Source organism: Mustelus asterias, chromosome 8, assembly GCF_964213995.1.
Source record: "Mustelus asterias chromosome 8, sMusAst1.hap1.1, whole genome shotgun sequence".
Lineage (NCBI taxonomy): Eukaryota > Metazoa > Chordata > Chondrichthyes > Carcharhiniformes > Triakidae > Mustelus > Mustelus asterias.
Window position 1 is genome coordinate 53,520,377 of NC_135808.1, and position 16,843 is coordinate 53,537,219.

General features: G+C 50.4%; 1 protein-coding gene across 4 annotated transcripts in view; it reads left to right on the top strand.

Moving 5' to 3' along the window:
* Positions 1-16,843, top strand: part of LOC144497876 (pre-B-cell leukemia transcription factor 1-like) — a 486,513-nt gene that overhangs the window by 260,970 nt on the left and 208,700 nt on the right. For all 4 annotated transcript variants that reach the window (XM_078219312.1, XM_078219311.1, XM_078219314.1 and 1 more), the window contains exon 4: positions 6,397-6,587. In XM_078219312.1, coding sequence (XP_078075438.1) covers positions 6,397-6,587 — 191 coding nt within the window. The remainder of the gene's footprint in view (positions 1-6,396; positions 6,588-16,843) is intronic.

Here is a 16,843-nt window from a genome sequence, read left to right on the forward strand (position 1 = left end):
TCGATCTACCTCTGCCTTAAAAAAACATTCAAAGACTCTGCCTCCACCATTTTCACTGCGCTTCCCCGTTTCCTGCAATGAATTGAACCTACTGAATTCCTCTGGCGGTTCAGGGCCTTGACAGCTCTGCCCTTCTTGGTCGGGGGGAGGATGGGGGGGGGGGGGGGGGCGGCGGGGGGGGGGGAATTGTCCCACACGGATGTTGGGCACAACTCCCTCAGCCATACCTGCTGGAGGCAATGGGGTCAATAACAGGTGAAGATGAGAGGTCGCTCACCCTGCAGGTGTCCTGGGAGGAATCTGGGTAGCTGGTATGAGTTTCGCCTCACTCTGGGTGCGCAATGGCATCTCCCCTGTCTCCCTGAGAGAAAGGGGCACCTGGAGAGTGGTCAAGGTGCCTTGTTCCCTGTGGTAGCCCCTGCTACCTGTGGTTAGCATTGCTGCCCCACAGTGCCAGGGACCTAGGTTCAATTCCGGCCTTGGGTGACTGTCTGTGTGGAGTCTGCACGCTCTCTCCATGTCTGCGTGGGTTTCCGCCGGGTGCTCTGGGTGCCCCTTTAAGGGGCAAGCACTCGGAGGGTCATTTGGCCAATTGAATTGGAGCGCACAAATCCTGGGGGAAGTGTGGGTTTTCCCTGCCAGTTAGGGGTCTGGAGTCGGGGAATCCAGTAACCTTTATATCACTCTCTGTCCATAGATACTTACCTCAATAAACCGTTCATTCGTTAATCTACTTGGTGGTTGCCCATCTTTGAAAGATACTGCGTTCCCCGTCTCACCCAACCACTGATGTACAGAGTCAATGGCCAGAGCAGATATGAATTGAATGCTCGGCCTGGCACTCTGTGGTGGAAGCCATCCCCTCACATGCCTAAGATATGGCAGGGAACATGGCGTGCAGGGATTCCATACGGTGCATAACCTCTGGCATCTCCGCCACATGTTACGCCTCTGCTGCACCTCCAGCAGCTTTGTTATGGCTTTAACAAGAGGCCCATCATAAGTGTGGTGCTCACTGGGGGCCTGGTCCCCCAACTGTCAGGGTGTCTTGGCTGTCGCAGGCCCACCCGGCGCTGGGACATTTGTGCGCTCACAGGGATATAGCCCCCATTCTAAATTTGATCCCACTGTGAATCCGAGCTGGTGGAGGGCGTGGGCGAGGCAGGTGAGGCATCCACTGGGCCGCTGGTGTTAACCTGCCCGGGGGTGCCGTCTTTGGTCTCCAGTGGTTGAAGACTGGATGAGGGCACCTATGAAGATGAAGAAAGAAACAAAGAATCCACGAGCATAATTCCTCACCTGGTGATGAGCACCCACTATACCAGCACCAAGTCAGATGCCACTCCAGCCTGGCATCAGCTATGGATGGGCCCCAGTGCACTCCCAACCATCCAGATGGCTTATTCCTCAGCAGGGGCGAGGATTTCGAGATTCATAGAATCATAGAATCCTACAGTGCAGAAGGAGGCCATTCGGCCTATCAAGTCTGCACCGACCACAATCCCACCTAGGCCCTCTCCCCATAATCCCATATATTTTACCCTAGCTAGTCCCCCTGACACTAAGGGACAATTTAGCATGGCCAGTCCACCTAACCCACACATCTTTGGACTGTGGGAGGAAACCGGAGCACCCGGAGGAAACCCACACAGACACGGGGAGAATGTACAAACTCCACACAGACAGTGACCCAAGCCGGGAATCGAACCCAGGCCCTTGGCGCTGTGAGGCAGCAGTGCTAACCACTGTGCCATTGTGCTGTCCGAGATTGGCAAACACGAGCACAAAACCGGCCCTTTGGGAACACACTTCATCTCCTGTTATTTACGCCTTTGGAGGCCTTGATCCCTTGAAGTGGCCCACCTTGCTGCAGCCAAATTGCCCATTGGCCATGCCTAAACCTTGAGAGTGAGAGGGCATCACAGCAGATCCAGTCTTGTCCTTACCCATGGCACAGTTTCTATGAGTAGGAGTTGAGACGGCTTGTGCCACTTATGGATATACACCTGGACCCAGCTCGCCAAATGACTAGTTTTATGCACTTTCAGTTGTCACATTCACACTGAGACAGACACTATCGATCTCTGTCTCGAACATACTCAATGACTGAACCTCCTCAGTCCTCTAGGTAGAAAACTTTAAAGATTCACCACCCTCTGACTGAAGAAATTTCTCCTCATCTCAGTCCAAAATGGCCTGCTTCTTATTTTGAGACTGTGCTCCCTGGTTCTAGACTCTCCCAGCCAGGGGAAAGATCCTTCCTGCATCTACCCTGTTGAGCTGTGTAAGGATTGTGTACGCTTCAATGAGACCACCTCTTTCTTCAAAACTAAAACATAAACATAAGAACTAGGAGCAGGAGTAGGCCATCTGGCCCCTCAAGCCTGCTCCGCCATTCAATAAGATCATGGCTGATCTTTTTGTGGACTCAGCTCCACTTACCCGCCCGCTCACCATAACCCTTAATTCCTTTGCTGTTCAAAAATGTATCTATCCTTGCCTTAAAAACATTCAATGAGGTAGCCTCAACTGCTTCTCTGGGCAGGGAATTCCACAGATTCACAACCCTTTGGGTGAAGAAGTTTCTCCTCAACTCAGTCCTAAATCTGCTCCCCCTTATTTTGAGGCCATGCCCCCTAGTTCTAGTTTCACCTGCTATTGGAAACAACTTCCCTGTTTATATCTTATCTATTCCCTTCATAATCTTATATGTTTCTATAAGATCTCCCCTCATTCTGCTGAATTCCAATGAGTATAGCCCCAGTCTACTCAGTCTCTCCTCATAAGCCAATCCTCTCAACTCTGGAATCAACCTCGTAAATCTCCTCTGCACCCACTCCAGTGCCAGTATATCCTTTCTCAAGTAAGGAGACCAAAACTGTGCACAGTATTCTAGGTGTGGTCTCACCGGCACCTTATACAGCCACAACATAACCTCATTGCTTTTAAACTCCAGCCCTCTAGCAATGAAGGACAAAATTCCATTTGCCTTCTTAATTACCTGCTGCACCTGCAAACCAACTTTTTGTGATTCATGCACAAGGACACCCAGGTCCCTCTGCACAGCAGCATGCTGCAATTTTTTATCATTTAAATAATAGTCCATTTTGCTGTTATTCCTACCAAAATGGATGACCTCACATTTACCAACATTGTACTCCATCTGCCAGACTCTTGTCCACTCGATATCTATATCCCTTTGCAGACTTTCAGTGTCCTCTGCACACTTTGTCCTGTCACTCATCTTAGTGTCATCTGCGAATTTTGACACACTACACTTGGTCCTCAGCTCCAAATCATCTATTTAAATCATGAACAAAACTCTCGAGAAGACAGGTTCAGTCTCCTCAATCTCACCTTGTGTGTAATGCAATCAGAATCTCAGGTTCTTAAAGAACTAGTTTGCAATTTCACAAACATACTGCACAGGAATCCTGTCAAATTTACCAGCATGGAGTCTATGGGCCAAATGGCCTCTTTCTGAGTTTTAATGACTCCATGTGTTGAATATGTGGGGTCCACTGAATGTTGGAACAGCGTCCTGAAAATACTGCTGCTGGGCACCATGTCTGTCGAAGGGCGTCAATCATGGGGCCAAACCTTTTGGAGAAGAGGAATTTGGGGTCCCAAAATCGTCCACTCCCAGAAGGTGGGCAGGCAATGAAGCTCATTAACAACCTCGTCAACGGTCAGTATAAGAGCTTCAGCGGCATCTTCCGGTCAGCCTCCAGTTCCCTGATGTGATGGGGGCTCAGGTGAACTGCCTGGGAACAAGCATCCTGCCCGAGGCCAGAGTGCCAGCACCACTCTTGGCAGGCCGACAGGCCCTCCCTCCCTCCCTCCCTGCCTGGGCAGGTGTGGCTACGGTCATAGTCCACCCTGTAAGGAGGTTCTCTCCCCTCCCCAGCGCTTTTCGATGTGGTAGCCTGGCTGTGTTTACACCTTCTCGTTGAAGCATCCTCTGGAGTCAATCTTTTAGACTAAACAGTTAAACTAAATCAAATTAACTGAGGGACAAATTAAAAGGGGCAGCCTCCATAAAGAAGGGAACTGCCCGAAACAAAAGAGAAAGTAGAAAGGAAATTTAAAATATCAAACTAAAATGTGATGAAAGAGGTCGATGATACAGCCCATCCCATCGTCAGGCTCTCCTCTAGAAACTGGGAGGCCTCTGATTGGCCCTCCACCTGTAGTGGGACAGGAAACCCGTTTCCCTGCCAATTAAGGGTTGGTTAATTTGAAAGTGAATCAGTTAATCAATAATAACTTTAATTTAACTCCGAGGTGGGTTTCTGAACCAGGAACACATCCTGCTTCTGTTGTGAAAATTTAGGCCTATAACTTCCAGGTCAGACAAATGGGATTTGTAAATGGGAAAACTACACGAATGAATCAGGGTTCATCAGAGCCTCAGGGTTTGATATCGAGGGTCTGAGTTTACAGGCTGTGTGAATTTGTGGGGATCTGAGTTGTATTGTTGTGCTGACCCAGACTATAATTCTCGATCGGATTAGCACTGCGGGCATTGACCCTGGAGCCTTGCCAGCACGAATCGAGGGCGAAGGGTGGCGTGCCCAACTATGAGCCAAATCCTTTGGTGTATTGTAAATCCAGTGGGTGATAAAATATACTATTCTCTGGGCCTGATACTCCGAATCAAACTACTCACACACACACACACATATGCACATGCACACACACACACACATGCTCACTCACACATACACACACACACACACGCGTTCACATACTCACACACACATGCACACACACATGCACACACACACACATAGAATCATAGAATAGAATCATAGAATCCCTACAGTACAGAAAGGTGGCCATTCGGCCCATCTAGTCTGTACCGACCACAATCCCACCCAGGTCCTATTCCTGCAACCCTCATTTACCCTGCTAAGCTAATGACACGAGGGTTAATTTAGCATAGCCAATGAACCTAACCCGCACATCTTTGGAGTGTGGGAGGAAACCGGAGCACCCGGAGGAAACCCACGCAGACAAAGAACAAAGAAAATTACAGCACAGGAACAGGCCCTTCGGCCCTCCAAGCCTGCACCGACCACGCTGCCCGACTCAACTAAAGCCCCCAACCCTTCCAGGGACCATATCCCTCTATTCCCATCCTATTTATGCATTTGTCAAGACGCCCCTTAAAAGTCACCATCGTATCTGCTTCCACGACTTCCCCCAGCAGCAAGTTCCAGGCACCCACCACCCTCTGTGTAAAAAACTTGCCTCGTACATCTCCTTTAAACCTTGCCCCTCGCACCTTGACCCTATGCCCCCTAGTAATTGACTCTTCCACCCTGGGAAAAAGCTTCTGACTATCCATTCTGTCCATGCCCCTCATAACCTTGTAGACTTCTATCAGGTCTCCCCTCAACCTCCATCGTTCCAGTGAGAACAAACCAACTTTCTCCAATCTCTGCTCATAAATAATGCCCTCCATGCCAGGCAACATCCTGGTAAATCTTTCTATATCCTCTCCAAAGCCTCCACATCCTTCTGGTAGTGTGGCGACCAGGATTGAACACTATATTCCAAGTGTGGCCTAACTAAGGCTCTCTAAAGCTGCAACTTGACCTGTCAATTTTTAAACTCAATGCCCCGGCTGCAATCATGCTGTGTGCCTGTGCAAACTCCGCGCAGACAGTGACCCGAGGCCGGCATTGAACCTAGGTCCCTGTGCTAACCACTGTGCCACCATGCCACCCACACATTCACACACACATTCACACACATACACTTACACTCACACACACACACGCAAGCACATACACACACACACAAGCACACACACACACACACAAGCACACACACACACACTCTCACACAGACAGCTCTGGGTCAGTATTAACACATATCATCAAGTCTTAAGTCATGTTCCATTGTTATTGTGTTTCTATCAATGTGTTACCACAATAGTTGCCTGCATTTAACCAGCATCTTTAACATAATGAAATGTTCACAGCTGCTTCACAGGAATGTTAACAAACAGATTTTGATCACAAAAGGAGATATATCATCACATTGGGAGATATTAGGTGGCTGTAAAAGCTGGGAAAAAGTTGCAGGTTTTAAGGATTATCTTAAAGGACAAGTAAGTACGTGGCTTCAGGAGGGACTAACAGAGCCTGAGGCCTAGACAGCTGGATGCATTGGTACCCAGTCAGGTTCAGGAGCCAGTTTCCATGGCGGCACGCTGTTCAGGTACATTAAACCTCACCAAAGCCATGGCAGATACAAGCAGTTGATGCAGAGGTTTACGGGGTGTGTTCTCAGAGTCTGACCCTGGATAGCAGCGACGGTCCAGTCCTGCCCCATCCACACTTTCATCCGGGCTGTGTCTCTCGGTTCTCTCACCACTTTCTCTTACAGGCCTGCAATGAGTTCACCACGCACGTCATGAACCTACTGCGCGAGCAGAGCCGGACGCGGCCCATCTCCCCGAAGGAAATTGAGAGAATGGTCAACATCATCCACCGCAAGTTTAACTCCATCCAAATGCAACTCAAACAGAGCACGTGCGAGGCAGTCATGATACTCCGTTCACGATTCCTGGATGCACGGTAAAGAGACTCAATGTCTACCCTTTTAATGCAGTCAGTGGACGTAGTGAAAGGGGGAGGGTAGCTAAAACGGGGTCTCTGCAATGGAGCATTGAGTTAGTGAAAGCAGGCTGCTACATGATCATTATTTTCGCAGTGACTTCATTGCATTGTTAATGTAAGCCTACTTGTGCCTGATAAATAAACTTAAACTTACTTGGCCTTACAATAGGATAGAGACAGATAGAACCCATGTTTCAAGGAGAGTTATTGGCATGTAGGAGGTACAGGGTTCTATGAAACTGAGGAAGTGAGGATGGGTGACCTCTTACCTCTTGGAGTCAGATCGAATTTGGCCAGGGTATCGATGGTGTTCCACAGGGTAACAGAAAGGTTGTAGGATGAGCGTCTCTCAGACCTGGCCCTGACCCATTGCTGACCAATAGTTGTGGCTTTCTGTCTGTTGAGAATGAAATGGATGGAGGAGAATTTTTCTAGTCTCTCCACGTAACTGAAGTTGTTTATTGCAGTGAGCGTGATCTGCACCCTCTTTAAGGCCGATTGTGTGTAATACCCTTTTGTCTGATCAGCACAATCACAGGCCATCAAGATCACTCAAAATGAAGAGTTGTATAATCCTCTGCCAGTTGGTATGGTTTGATTTGGTTTTGCTTGTCATAATGTGGTCTGGTTTGTTTTGACTTGACTCAGGTTTGGTTTGGCTTGGGCCCGGCTTTATTTGGCTTGTCTTGGCTCAGCAGGGCTTGCTTCGTATTTGGAAGGCTGTACAATCTGGATTTGCCGTCTTCAACATCTGACATTGCAGTGTAGACTGAGACCTCTGGCAGAGATACCAGCCATCAATCCATTTCTTACTCTTCCTCAGCTCCGTAGTGAATACTTCAGCCCCAATGTTACCTCGGAGATTGTTAGGGAGTGTGAGAAACCCAGAAATAAATTTAGAGTTGTCTGTCGCTGGCATTTCAGCACAGTAAGAAGTAGTCTGTTACTTCTTACTGTGCTTACCCCAGTCCAACGCCGGCATCTCCACATCATTTCAGCACAAGCAGCTTATTATCATTTTACTTCTGGATTTGGCACTGATTGCGTGGCCATGGGTAACTTTGAGGGTCCTCACGATGTCAGAGTCAGGCCCAAACCAAGGATGGAATTTGGAGGTGGACAATGTGGGGAGCAAAAGAAGACGAGGTGTGAAAATAGATTCAGGTCACCTCAAAGGCTGTGCCACAGCTCAATGATGCTCTAGGGCTCTTGAGGAACCAGAGAGAGAGATACTTCTCCTCAGTAATAGCAGGAAAAGACTTGCTGTTGTAAAAAAGACCTGGCTGAGGTGACCCAGGAGGTCAGCAGGAGCATTGAGCCTGGATTGAGTGCAGGACACACCTTAATGATCTAACCAGGTCAGGATACATTCACCTGTATCCTATCCCACTCCATCACTCTACCTTGTCAAACCTACTTTTGATGTGGAGATGCCGGCGTTGGACTGGGGTAAACACAGTAAGAAGTTTAACAACACCAGGTTAAAGTCCAACAGGTTTATTTGGTAGCAAAAGCCACACAAGCTTTCGAGGCTCTGAGCCCCTTCTTCAGGTGAGTGGGAATTCTGTTCACAAACAGAACTTATAAAGACACAGACTCAATTTACATGAATAATGGTTGGAATGCGAATACTTACAACTAATCCAGTCTTTAAGAAACAAAACAATGGGAGTGGAGAGAGCATCAAGACAGGCTAAAAAGATGGTACATTGGGGAAACTATGCAGACGCTGCGACAACGGATGAATGAACACCGCTCGACAATCACCAGGCAAGACTGTTCTCTTCCTGTTGGGGAGCACTTCAGCGGTCACGGGCATTCGGCCTCTGATATTCGGGTAAGCGTTCTCCAAGGCGGCCTTCGTGACACACGACAGCGCAGAGTCGCTGAGCAGAAACTGATAGCCAAGTTCCGCACACACAAGGACGGCCTCAACCGGGATATTGGGTTTATGTCACACTATTTGTAACTCCCACAGTTGCGTGGACCTGCAGAGTTTCACTGGCTGTCTTGTCTGGAGACAATACACATCTTTTTAGCCTGTCTTGATGCTCTCTCCACTCCCATTGTTTTGTTTCTTAAAGACTGGATTAGTTGTAAGTATTCGCATTCCAACCATTATTCATGTAAATTGAGTCTGTGTCTTTATAAGTTCTGTTTCTGAACAGAATTCCCACTCACCTGAAGAAGGGGCTCAGAGCCTCGAAAGCTTGTGTGGCTTTTGCTACCAAATAAACCTGTTGGACTTTAACCTGGTGTTGTTAAACCTACTTTTCTCAGAGCCAGTAAACACATCCATCCTTTGCTTTCAATGTTCCGAGCATTCAGGTACAAAACTTTAAGGTGAATCCTTTTAATGTTTTCTGTCCCATTCCTATTACTTCTTGCTGTCTCCTTATCTGATTCTGGCCCTTGATTTTTCTGCCTATCACTTTTCTTATTATCCTTGCTGTCTTTTTCTATCATTCTTGATTCCCAATGCTCTGAATCCTTATATAGATTCCCATTCCCCCTACCATATTGGTTTAAACCCCCCCCCCACCCCAACAAGGACATCAGTCCTGGTCCTGCCCAGGTGTAACCCGTCCAGTTTGTACAGGTCCCATATCCCCCAGAACCAGTCCCAATGCCCCAGAAGCCTGAAACCCTCCCTCTCACACCATCTTTTCAGCCATGTATCCATCCTATATATCCTGTCGTTTTTACTCTGACCAGCACGTGGCACTGGTAGTAATCCTGAGATCACTACTTTTGAGGTCCCTACTTTTCAGCTTGCTTCCTAATCCCTATATTCTGCTTTTAGGACCTCGTTCCTTTTTTTTTTAACCTAAAAGTAAAAGAAACAAAAGCAACACAAGGAGAATCTTTTTTACACAGCGAGTGGTTTGGATCTGCAATGTCCTGCCTGAGTATGATGGAGGCTGGTTCAATTGAAACATTCAAAAGGGAATCAGACTGTTATCTGAAAAGGGAAACCATGCTTGACAAATCTACTGGAATTCTTTGAGGATGTAACTAGTGGAGTTGACCAGGGAGAACTGGTGGATGTGGTTTATTTAGACTTTCAGAAGCTTTTGACAGGGTCTCACATAACAGACTACTATGTAAAGTTAAAGCGCATTGGATTGCAGGTAATGTCTTGAGATGGATAGAAAGCTGGTTAGCAAATAGGAAGCAAAGAGTTGGAATAAATGGGTCTTTTTCTGATTGGCAGGCAGTGACTAATAGGGTTCCGCAGGGATCTGAGCTAGGACCCCAACTGTTCACATTATATATTAATGATTTGGATGAGGGAACTAAATGTATTATCTCCAAATTTGCAGATGATACAAAGTTGGGTGGGATGGTGAGCTGTGAGGAGGATGCAGAGATGCTTCAGCGTGATTTGGACAGGCTGAGTGTGTGGGCATCTGCATGGCAGATGCAGTATAATGTGGATAAATGTGAGGTTATCCATTTCGGTAGCAATAATAGGAAGACAGATTATTACTTGAATGGGTGTAAATTGAGAGACATGGATACGCAGCAAGACCTTGGAGTCCTCGTGCATCATTTGCTGAAAGTAAGCTCACAGGTACAGCAGGCAGTAAAGAAGGCAAATGGTATATTGGCCTTCATAGCGAGAGGATTTAAGTGTATGAATAAAGAATATAGATATTTTACTGCAATGGCACAGGGCATTGGTAAGGCCACACATGAGTATTGTGTGGAGTTTTGCTGTCCTTATCTGAGGAAGGATGTCCTTGCTATAGAGGGAGTACAGCGAAGGTTTACCAAGCTGATTCCTGGGACAGCTGGTCTGTCATGAGGAGAGGCCAAGTTGTGAAGGATTAAAAAGATATATGAATAGGCATGGAATAGAGGGATGTGGACTGCGCAGAAGCAAAACGTCTTTAGTTTAGAAAGGCGTCGTGCGTTGGCGCAGGCTTGGTGGGTTGAAGGGCCTATCCCTGTTCTGTTCTGATCTTTGTTTGTTCTTCTTTGTTCTTTATATTCATTGGAGTTTAGAAGAGTGAGAGGGGATCTCATAGAAACTTATAAAATTCTAACAAGATTAGACAAGGTAGATCCAGAATGTTCCCAATGGTGGGGGAGTCCAGAACTCGGGGTCATAGTTCGAGAATAAGGACTTTTAGGACCGAGGTGAGGAGAAATATCTTCACTCAGAGGGAGTTGAATCTGTGGAATTCACTATGACAGTTGCGGCCAAGACGTTGTGTGATTTCAAGAAGAACTTAGATGTAGCTCTTGGGGCGAAAGGGATCAATGAATATGGAGGAAGGGGAGATGAGGATATTGAATTCGATGATCAGCCATGATCAAAATGAATGGCAGAGCAGGCTCGAAGAGCCAAATGGCCTATTCCGGCTTCTAGTTTCTGTGTAGGTTTCTATGTAAGTTAAATCTGCGCCCTCGTGTCTCGATCCTTTTTTGAGTGGGAATGGCTTCTCCCTATCTACTGTGTCCAGACCCTTCCTGATTTGGAGCACCTCTGCTAGATCTCGACCTCCTTCCTGGAATCATTCCCAGTTGATGTGAGCTCCCTGCCTTCGATCTCCTGCAGGTTTAAACCTTGCAGCTGTGCAGTGTTGTGCAGAGAGCAGCTTTTCACAGCTGTTCCCGAGACCCTGGCTGGGGTCACACTGAAGCTGCATGCACATCTGCCCAGGCTCTGGAAGACACAGTAAGAGTTTGAACAACACCAGGTTAAAGTCCAACAGGTTTATTTGGTAGCAAATGCCATTAGCTTTCGGAGCGCTGCTCCTTCGTCAGATGGAGTGGAAATCTGCTCTCAAACAGGGCACAGAGACACAAAATCAAGTTACAGAATACTGATTAGAATGTGAATCTCTACAATCAACCAGGTCTTAAAGATACAGACAATGTGGGTGGAGGGAGCATGAAGCACAGGTTAAAGAGATGTGTATTGTCTCCAGACAGGACAGCCAGTGAGATTCTGCAAGTCCAGGAGGCAAGCTGTGCAGGGTTACTGATAGTGTGACATAAATCCAACATCCCAGTTTAGGCTGTCCTCATGTGTGCGGAACTTGGCTATCAGTTTCTGCTCAGCGACTCTGCGCTGTCATGTGTCGTGAAGGCCGCCTTGGAGAACGCTTACCCGAAGATCAGAGGCTGAATGCCCATGACCGCTGAAGTGCTCCCCCATAGGAAGAGAACAGTCTTGCCTGGTGATTGTCGAGCGGTGTTCATTCATCCGTTGTCGTAGCGTCTGCATGGTTTCCCCAATGTACCATGCCTCGGGACATCCTTTCCTGCAGCGTATCAGGTAGACAACGTTGGCCGAGTTGCAAGAGTATGTACCATGTACCTGGTGGATGGTGTTCACACATGAGATGATGGCATCCATGTCGATGATCCGGCATGTCTTGCAGAGGTTGCTGTGGCAGGGTTGTGTGGTGTCGTGGTCACTGTTCTCCTGAAGGCTGGGTAGTTTGCTGCGGACAATGGTCTGTTTGAGCTTGTGCGGTTGTTTGAAGGCAAGAAGTGGGGGTGTGGGGATGGCCTTGGCGAGATGTTCATCTTCATCAATGACATGTTGAAGGCTCCGCTCCGGGGAAGTACTGGACGACGAAGGGTACTCTGTCCACGGTATCCCGTGTTTGTCTTCTGAGGAGGTTGGTGCGGTTTTTCGCTGTGGCACGTCGGAACTGTCGATCGATGAGTCGAGCGCCATATCCTGTTCTTATGAGGGCATCTTTCAGCGTCTGGAGGTGTCTGTTGCGATCCTCCTCATCCGAGCAGATCCTGTGTATACGGAGGGCTTGTCCGTAGGGGATGGCTTCTTTAACGTGTTTAGGGTGGAAGCTGGAGAAGTGGAGCATCGTGAGGTTATCCGTGGGCTTGCGGTACAGTGAGGTGCTGAGGTGACCATCCTTCATGGAGATGCATGTGTCCAAGAATGCAACCGATTCCGGAGAGTAGTCCATGGTGAGTCTGATGGTGGGATGGAACTTGTTGATGTCATCATATAGTTGTTTCAGTGATTGTTCACCATGAGTCCAAAGGAAGAAAATGTCATTGATGTATCCAGTGTATAGCATCGGTTGAAGGTCCTGTGCAGTGAAGAAGTCTTGTTCGAACCTGTGCATGAAGATGTTGGCATATTGAGGTGCAAATTTGGTCCCCATGGCTGTTCCGTCTGGATGAAGAACTGGTTGTTGAAGGTCAAGATATTGTGGTCCAGGATGAAGCGGATGAGTTGTAAAATTGCATCGGGAAACTGGCAGTTGTCGGCGTTGAGTACTGAGGCCGTTGCAGCAATGCCATCATCGTGGGGGATGCTGGTGTAGAGTGCCAAGACATCCATTGTGACGAGGAGTGCTCCTGGTTCAACTGCTCCATGTGTGCTGAGTTTCTGTAGGAAGTCCGTCGTGTCGCGACAAAAGCTGGGGGTTCTTTGTTCAATGGGTTTCAGGATGCCCTCGACGTAGGCGGAGAGGTTCTCGCACAGGGTCCCATTGCCCGATACGATGGGACGGCCGGGTGTGTTTGCCTTGTGTATCTTAGGGAGGCAGTAGAGATCTCCAACACGCGGAGTACGTGGGATGAGAGCACGGAGGGTGTTCTGAAGGTCCGGATCAAGGGTCTTGATCAGAGTTTTGAGTTGACGGGTGTGTTGTTTGGTCGGATCTGTGGGTAACTGTCTGTAGTGTTCCTCGTTGTTCAGTTGTCGGTACACTTCTTTGCAGTAATCCGTTCTGTTCAGTATGACAGTGGCCCCTCCTTTGTCTGCTGGTTTGATGACAATGTTGCAGTTGGTCTTGAGAGCGCGGATGGCGTTGCGTTGTGCTTGGTGATGTTCGGGGCTGTCTTGTGAGTGCGGCTGATGAATCTGGTGTTGACGCACCTCCTGACGGCTTGGGCATACATGTCAAGTTGAGGGCAGCGGCCTTCCGGAGGAGTCCAATTCGACTCTTTCCTCTTCGGATGCACTGCGGATCTCTCTGTCTGCTGTTCCGGTTCATTGGCTGTCTCATTGTGTTCACTGTTGGCCTCTTGGGGTTTGTGGGAGAACTCCCGCAGCCTCATTCGCCTGATGAATTCCTCTGTGTCTGCTGCGAGACTGATGGGGTCTATTTTGGTGGTGGGGCAAAAGTTGAGCCCTCGGCTGAGAGCTTCGATTTCATCTGGTTGAAGTGTGTAGTCGGACAAGTTGACAATGGACTTCCCTGCAGTGGTACTGTTTTCTACTGTGGTACGGGGGAGGCTTGGTTGCTGCTGGTGGTGATGCCGAGTTTCTCAAGTTTCCTGTTCTTGGTGTGCATGTAGATGGTGTAGTTCCTTTGTCTCATCTGCTTGGCAGTGTATCGCAGCTGGTCTGTGTCCTGAGCGCAAGTTGAGAATATGGATTCTAGCTTGGTTTCCAGGCTGCGGCGTTTGCTGTAGAGCTGGTGTATGAGGTTGTTGAGGAGTGTGAGAGAGGTGCGATGGCAAAGTCTCTCAGCGTAGTCTGTGTTATAGGTTGACCTGAGTGGGTTCGTGATCTGTAGTCCTTTCGGTATCTTGTCTGCTTTCTTGCATCTTTGTAGAAACTTGATGTCTGTGTCGATATGTGCGATCTTCTTGGAGATCCTCTCCACTTGGAGCCGGTAGTTTGCGGTGTCGATGGTAGCCATGATGTGGAGATGCTGGCGTTGGACTGGGGTGAACACAGTAAGAGTTTTAACAACACCAGGTTAAAGTCCAACAGGTTTATTTGGTAGCAAATGCCATTAGCTTTCGGAGCGCTGCTCCTTCGTCAGATGGAGTGGAAATCTGCTCTCAAACAGGGCACAGAAACACAAAATCAAGTTACAGAATACTAATTAGAATGCGAATCCCTACAGCCAACCAGATCTTAAAGTCTTAAAGCCAACCAGGTCTTGAAGGGTTAGGTTCTGTGCCCTGTTTGAGAGCAGATATCCACTCCATCTGACGAAGGAGCGGCGCTCCGAAAGCTAATGGCATTTGCTACCAAATAAACCTGTTGGACTTTAACCTGGTGTTGTTAAAACTCTTACTGAGTTTACCCCAGTCCAACGCCGGCACCTCCACATCATGGCTCTGGAAGTACAGCTTCAGCCTGTTGGTGGTTGGTATGGTCACATATCTGCTGGCCGTACGCCAGCCGCTGGCACTGTTTGGCTTCATGAATTGGTGATCAGCTCAGTTTGAAGCGGGCATTCTTTCACTCCTAAAAACCATCCGTATGTCTCCTGGCAGGAGCCAAGATGTCAGGGAGATTGACCTCCTGCAGGAGGTAAGAATGATGGAAGCTCTGAGAGAAACTTGCACACATCTGCACAAATGGTGTTCTTTGAGTTTGCGCAGGAACTGCACATTGAACCAATGAAATTCCTCACTGTTCACAACCACTCCTCTCTGAGCTACCGAGATTGAAGTGTGCGCATTGTCTATGATGCCCCTTGCCTGTGGGACAGCAACCAGAGATTGAAACCCAGTGCCCATTCTAACTGGCACAATGTCTGGAGAAATTGGCACATTTGCCACTCCTGGCATCATTTGCCTGCCTTATGTATCTGTCCACTCCTGACTGTGAGATTCCCGGATCGGTTTCCGGAAAAGCCTCCGCGACGTGGCAGTCGAATAAGGTTGAGGGCAGCGATCGCTTTGGCTGTCGCGTGGTCACCAGGCCCAGCGCAGAGCAAGTCTAGTTCCCAGAGGCAGCAGACGGCTGCCCCGATCTGACATGACAGCTGGAGCCTCTGGAGTCCTGTCCCTCTGACACGTCAAGAGAGAGATCAGCCTCTGCCTGAACATCCTGTGTGCTGTGGGCAGTGCCTACTGTGAGCTGGATGCTTCTGCTGCCCACTTCCTCTCACTGCTGCCCCTCGCTGCCACCCGCTCCCCCTCGCTGCCGCCCCCTCCCCCTCGCTGCCGCCCCCTCCCCTTCGCTGCCGCCCCCTCCCCCTCGCTGCCGCCCCCTCCCCCTCGCTGCCACCCGCTCCCCCTCGCTGCCGCCCCCTCCCCCTCGCTGCCACCCGCTCCCCCTCGCTGCCGCCCCCTCCCCCTCGCTGCCGCCCCCTCCCCCTCGCTGCCGCCCCCTCCCCCTCACTGCTGCCCACTTCCTCTCACTGCTGCCCCTCGCTGCCGCCCCCTCCCCCTCGCTGCCGCTCGCTCCCCCTCGCTGCCGCCCCCTCCCCCTCGCTGCCGCCCCCTCCCCCTCGCTGCCGCCCCCTCCCCCTCGCTGCCGCCCCCTCCCCCTCGCTGCCGCCCCCTCCCCCTCGCTGCTGCCCACTTCCTCTCACTGCTGCCCCTCACTGCCGCCCCCTCCCCCTCACTGCTGCCCACTACCTCTCACTGCTGCCCACTTCCTCTCGCTGCTGCCCACTTCCTCTCACTGCTGCCCACTTCCTCTCACTGCTGCCCACTTCCTCTCGCTGCTGCCCACTTCCTCTCACTGCTGCCCCTCACTGCCGCCCCCTCCCCCTCACTGCTGCCCACTTCCTCTCACTGCTGCCCACTTCCTCTCACTGCTGCCCACTTCCTCTCGCTGCTGCCCACTTCCTCTCACTGCTGCCCACTTCCTCTCACTGCTGCCCACTTCCTCTCACTGCCGCCCCCTCCCCCTCACTGCTGCCCACTTCCCCTCACTGCTGCCCACTTCCTCTCACTGCCGCCCCCTCCCCCTCACTGCTGCCCACTTCCTCTCACTGCCGCCCCCTCCCCCTCACTGCCGCCCCCTCCCCCTCACTGCTGCCCACTCCCCCTCACTGCCGCCCCCTCCCCCTCACTGCCGCCCCCTCCCCCTCACTGCTGCCCACTTCCTCTCACTGCCGCCCACTTCCTCTCACTGCCGCCCCCTCCCCCTCACTGCCGCCCACTTCCTCTCACTGCCGCCCCCTCCCCCTCACTGCCGCCCACTTCCCCTCACTGCCGCCCACTTCCTCTCACTGCCGCCCACTTCCTCTCACTGCCGCCCACTTCCTCTCACTGCCGCCCCCTCCCCCTCACTGCCGCCCACTTCCTCTCACTGCCGCCCCCTCCCCCTCACTGCCGCCCACTTCCTCTCACTGCCGCCCCCTCCCCCTCACTGCCGCCCACTTCCTCTCACTGCCGCCCACTTCCTCTCACTGCCGCCCCCTCCCCCTCACTGCCGCCCCCTCCCCCTCACTGCCGCCCACTTCCTCTCACTGCCGCCCCCTCCCCCTCACTGCCGCCCCCTCCCCCTCACTGCCGCCCCCTCCCCCTCA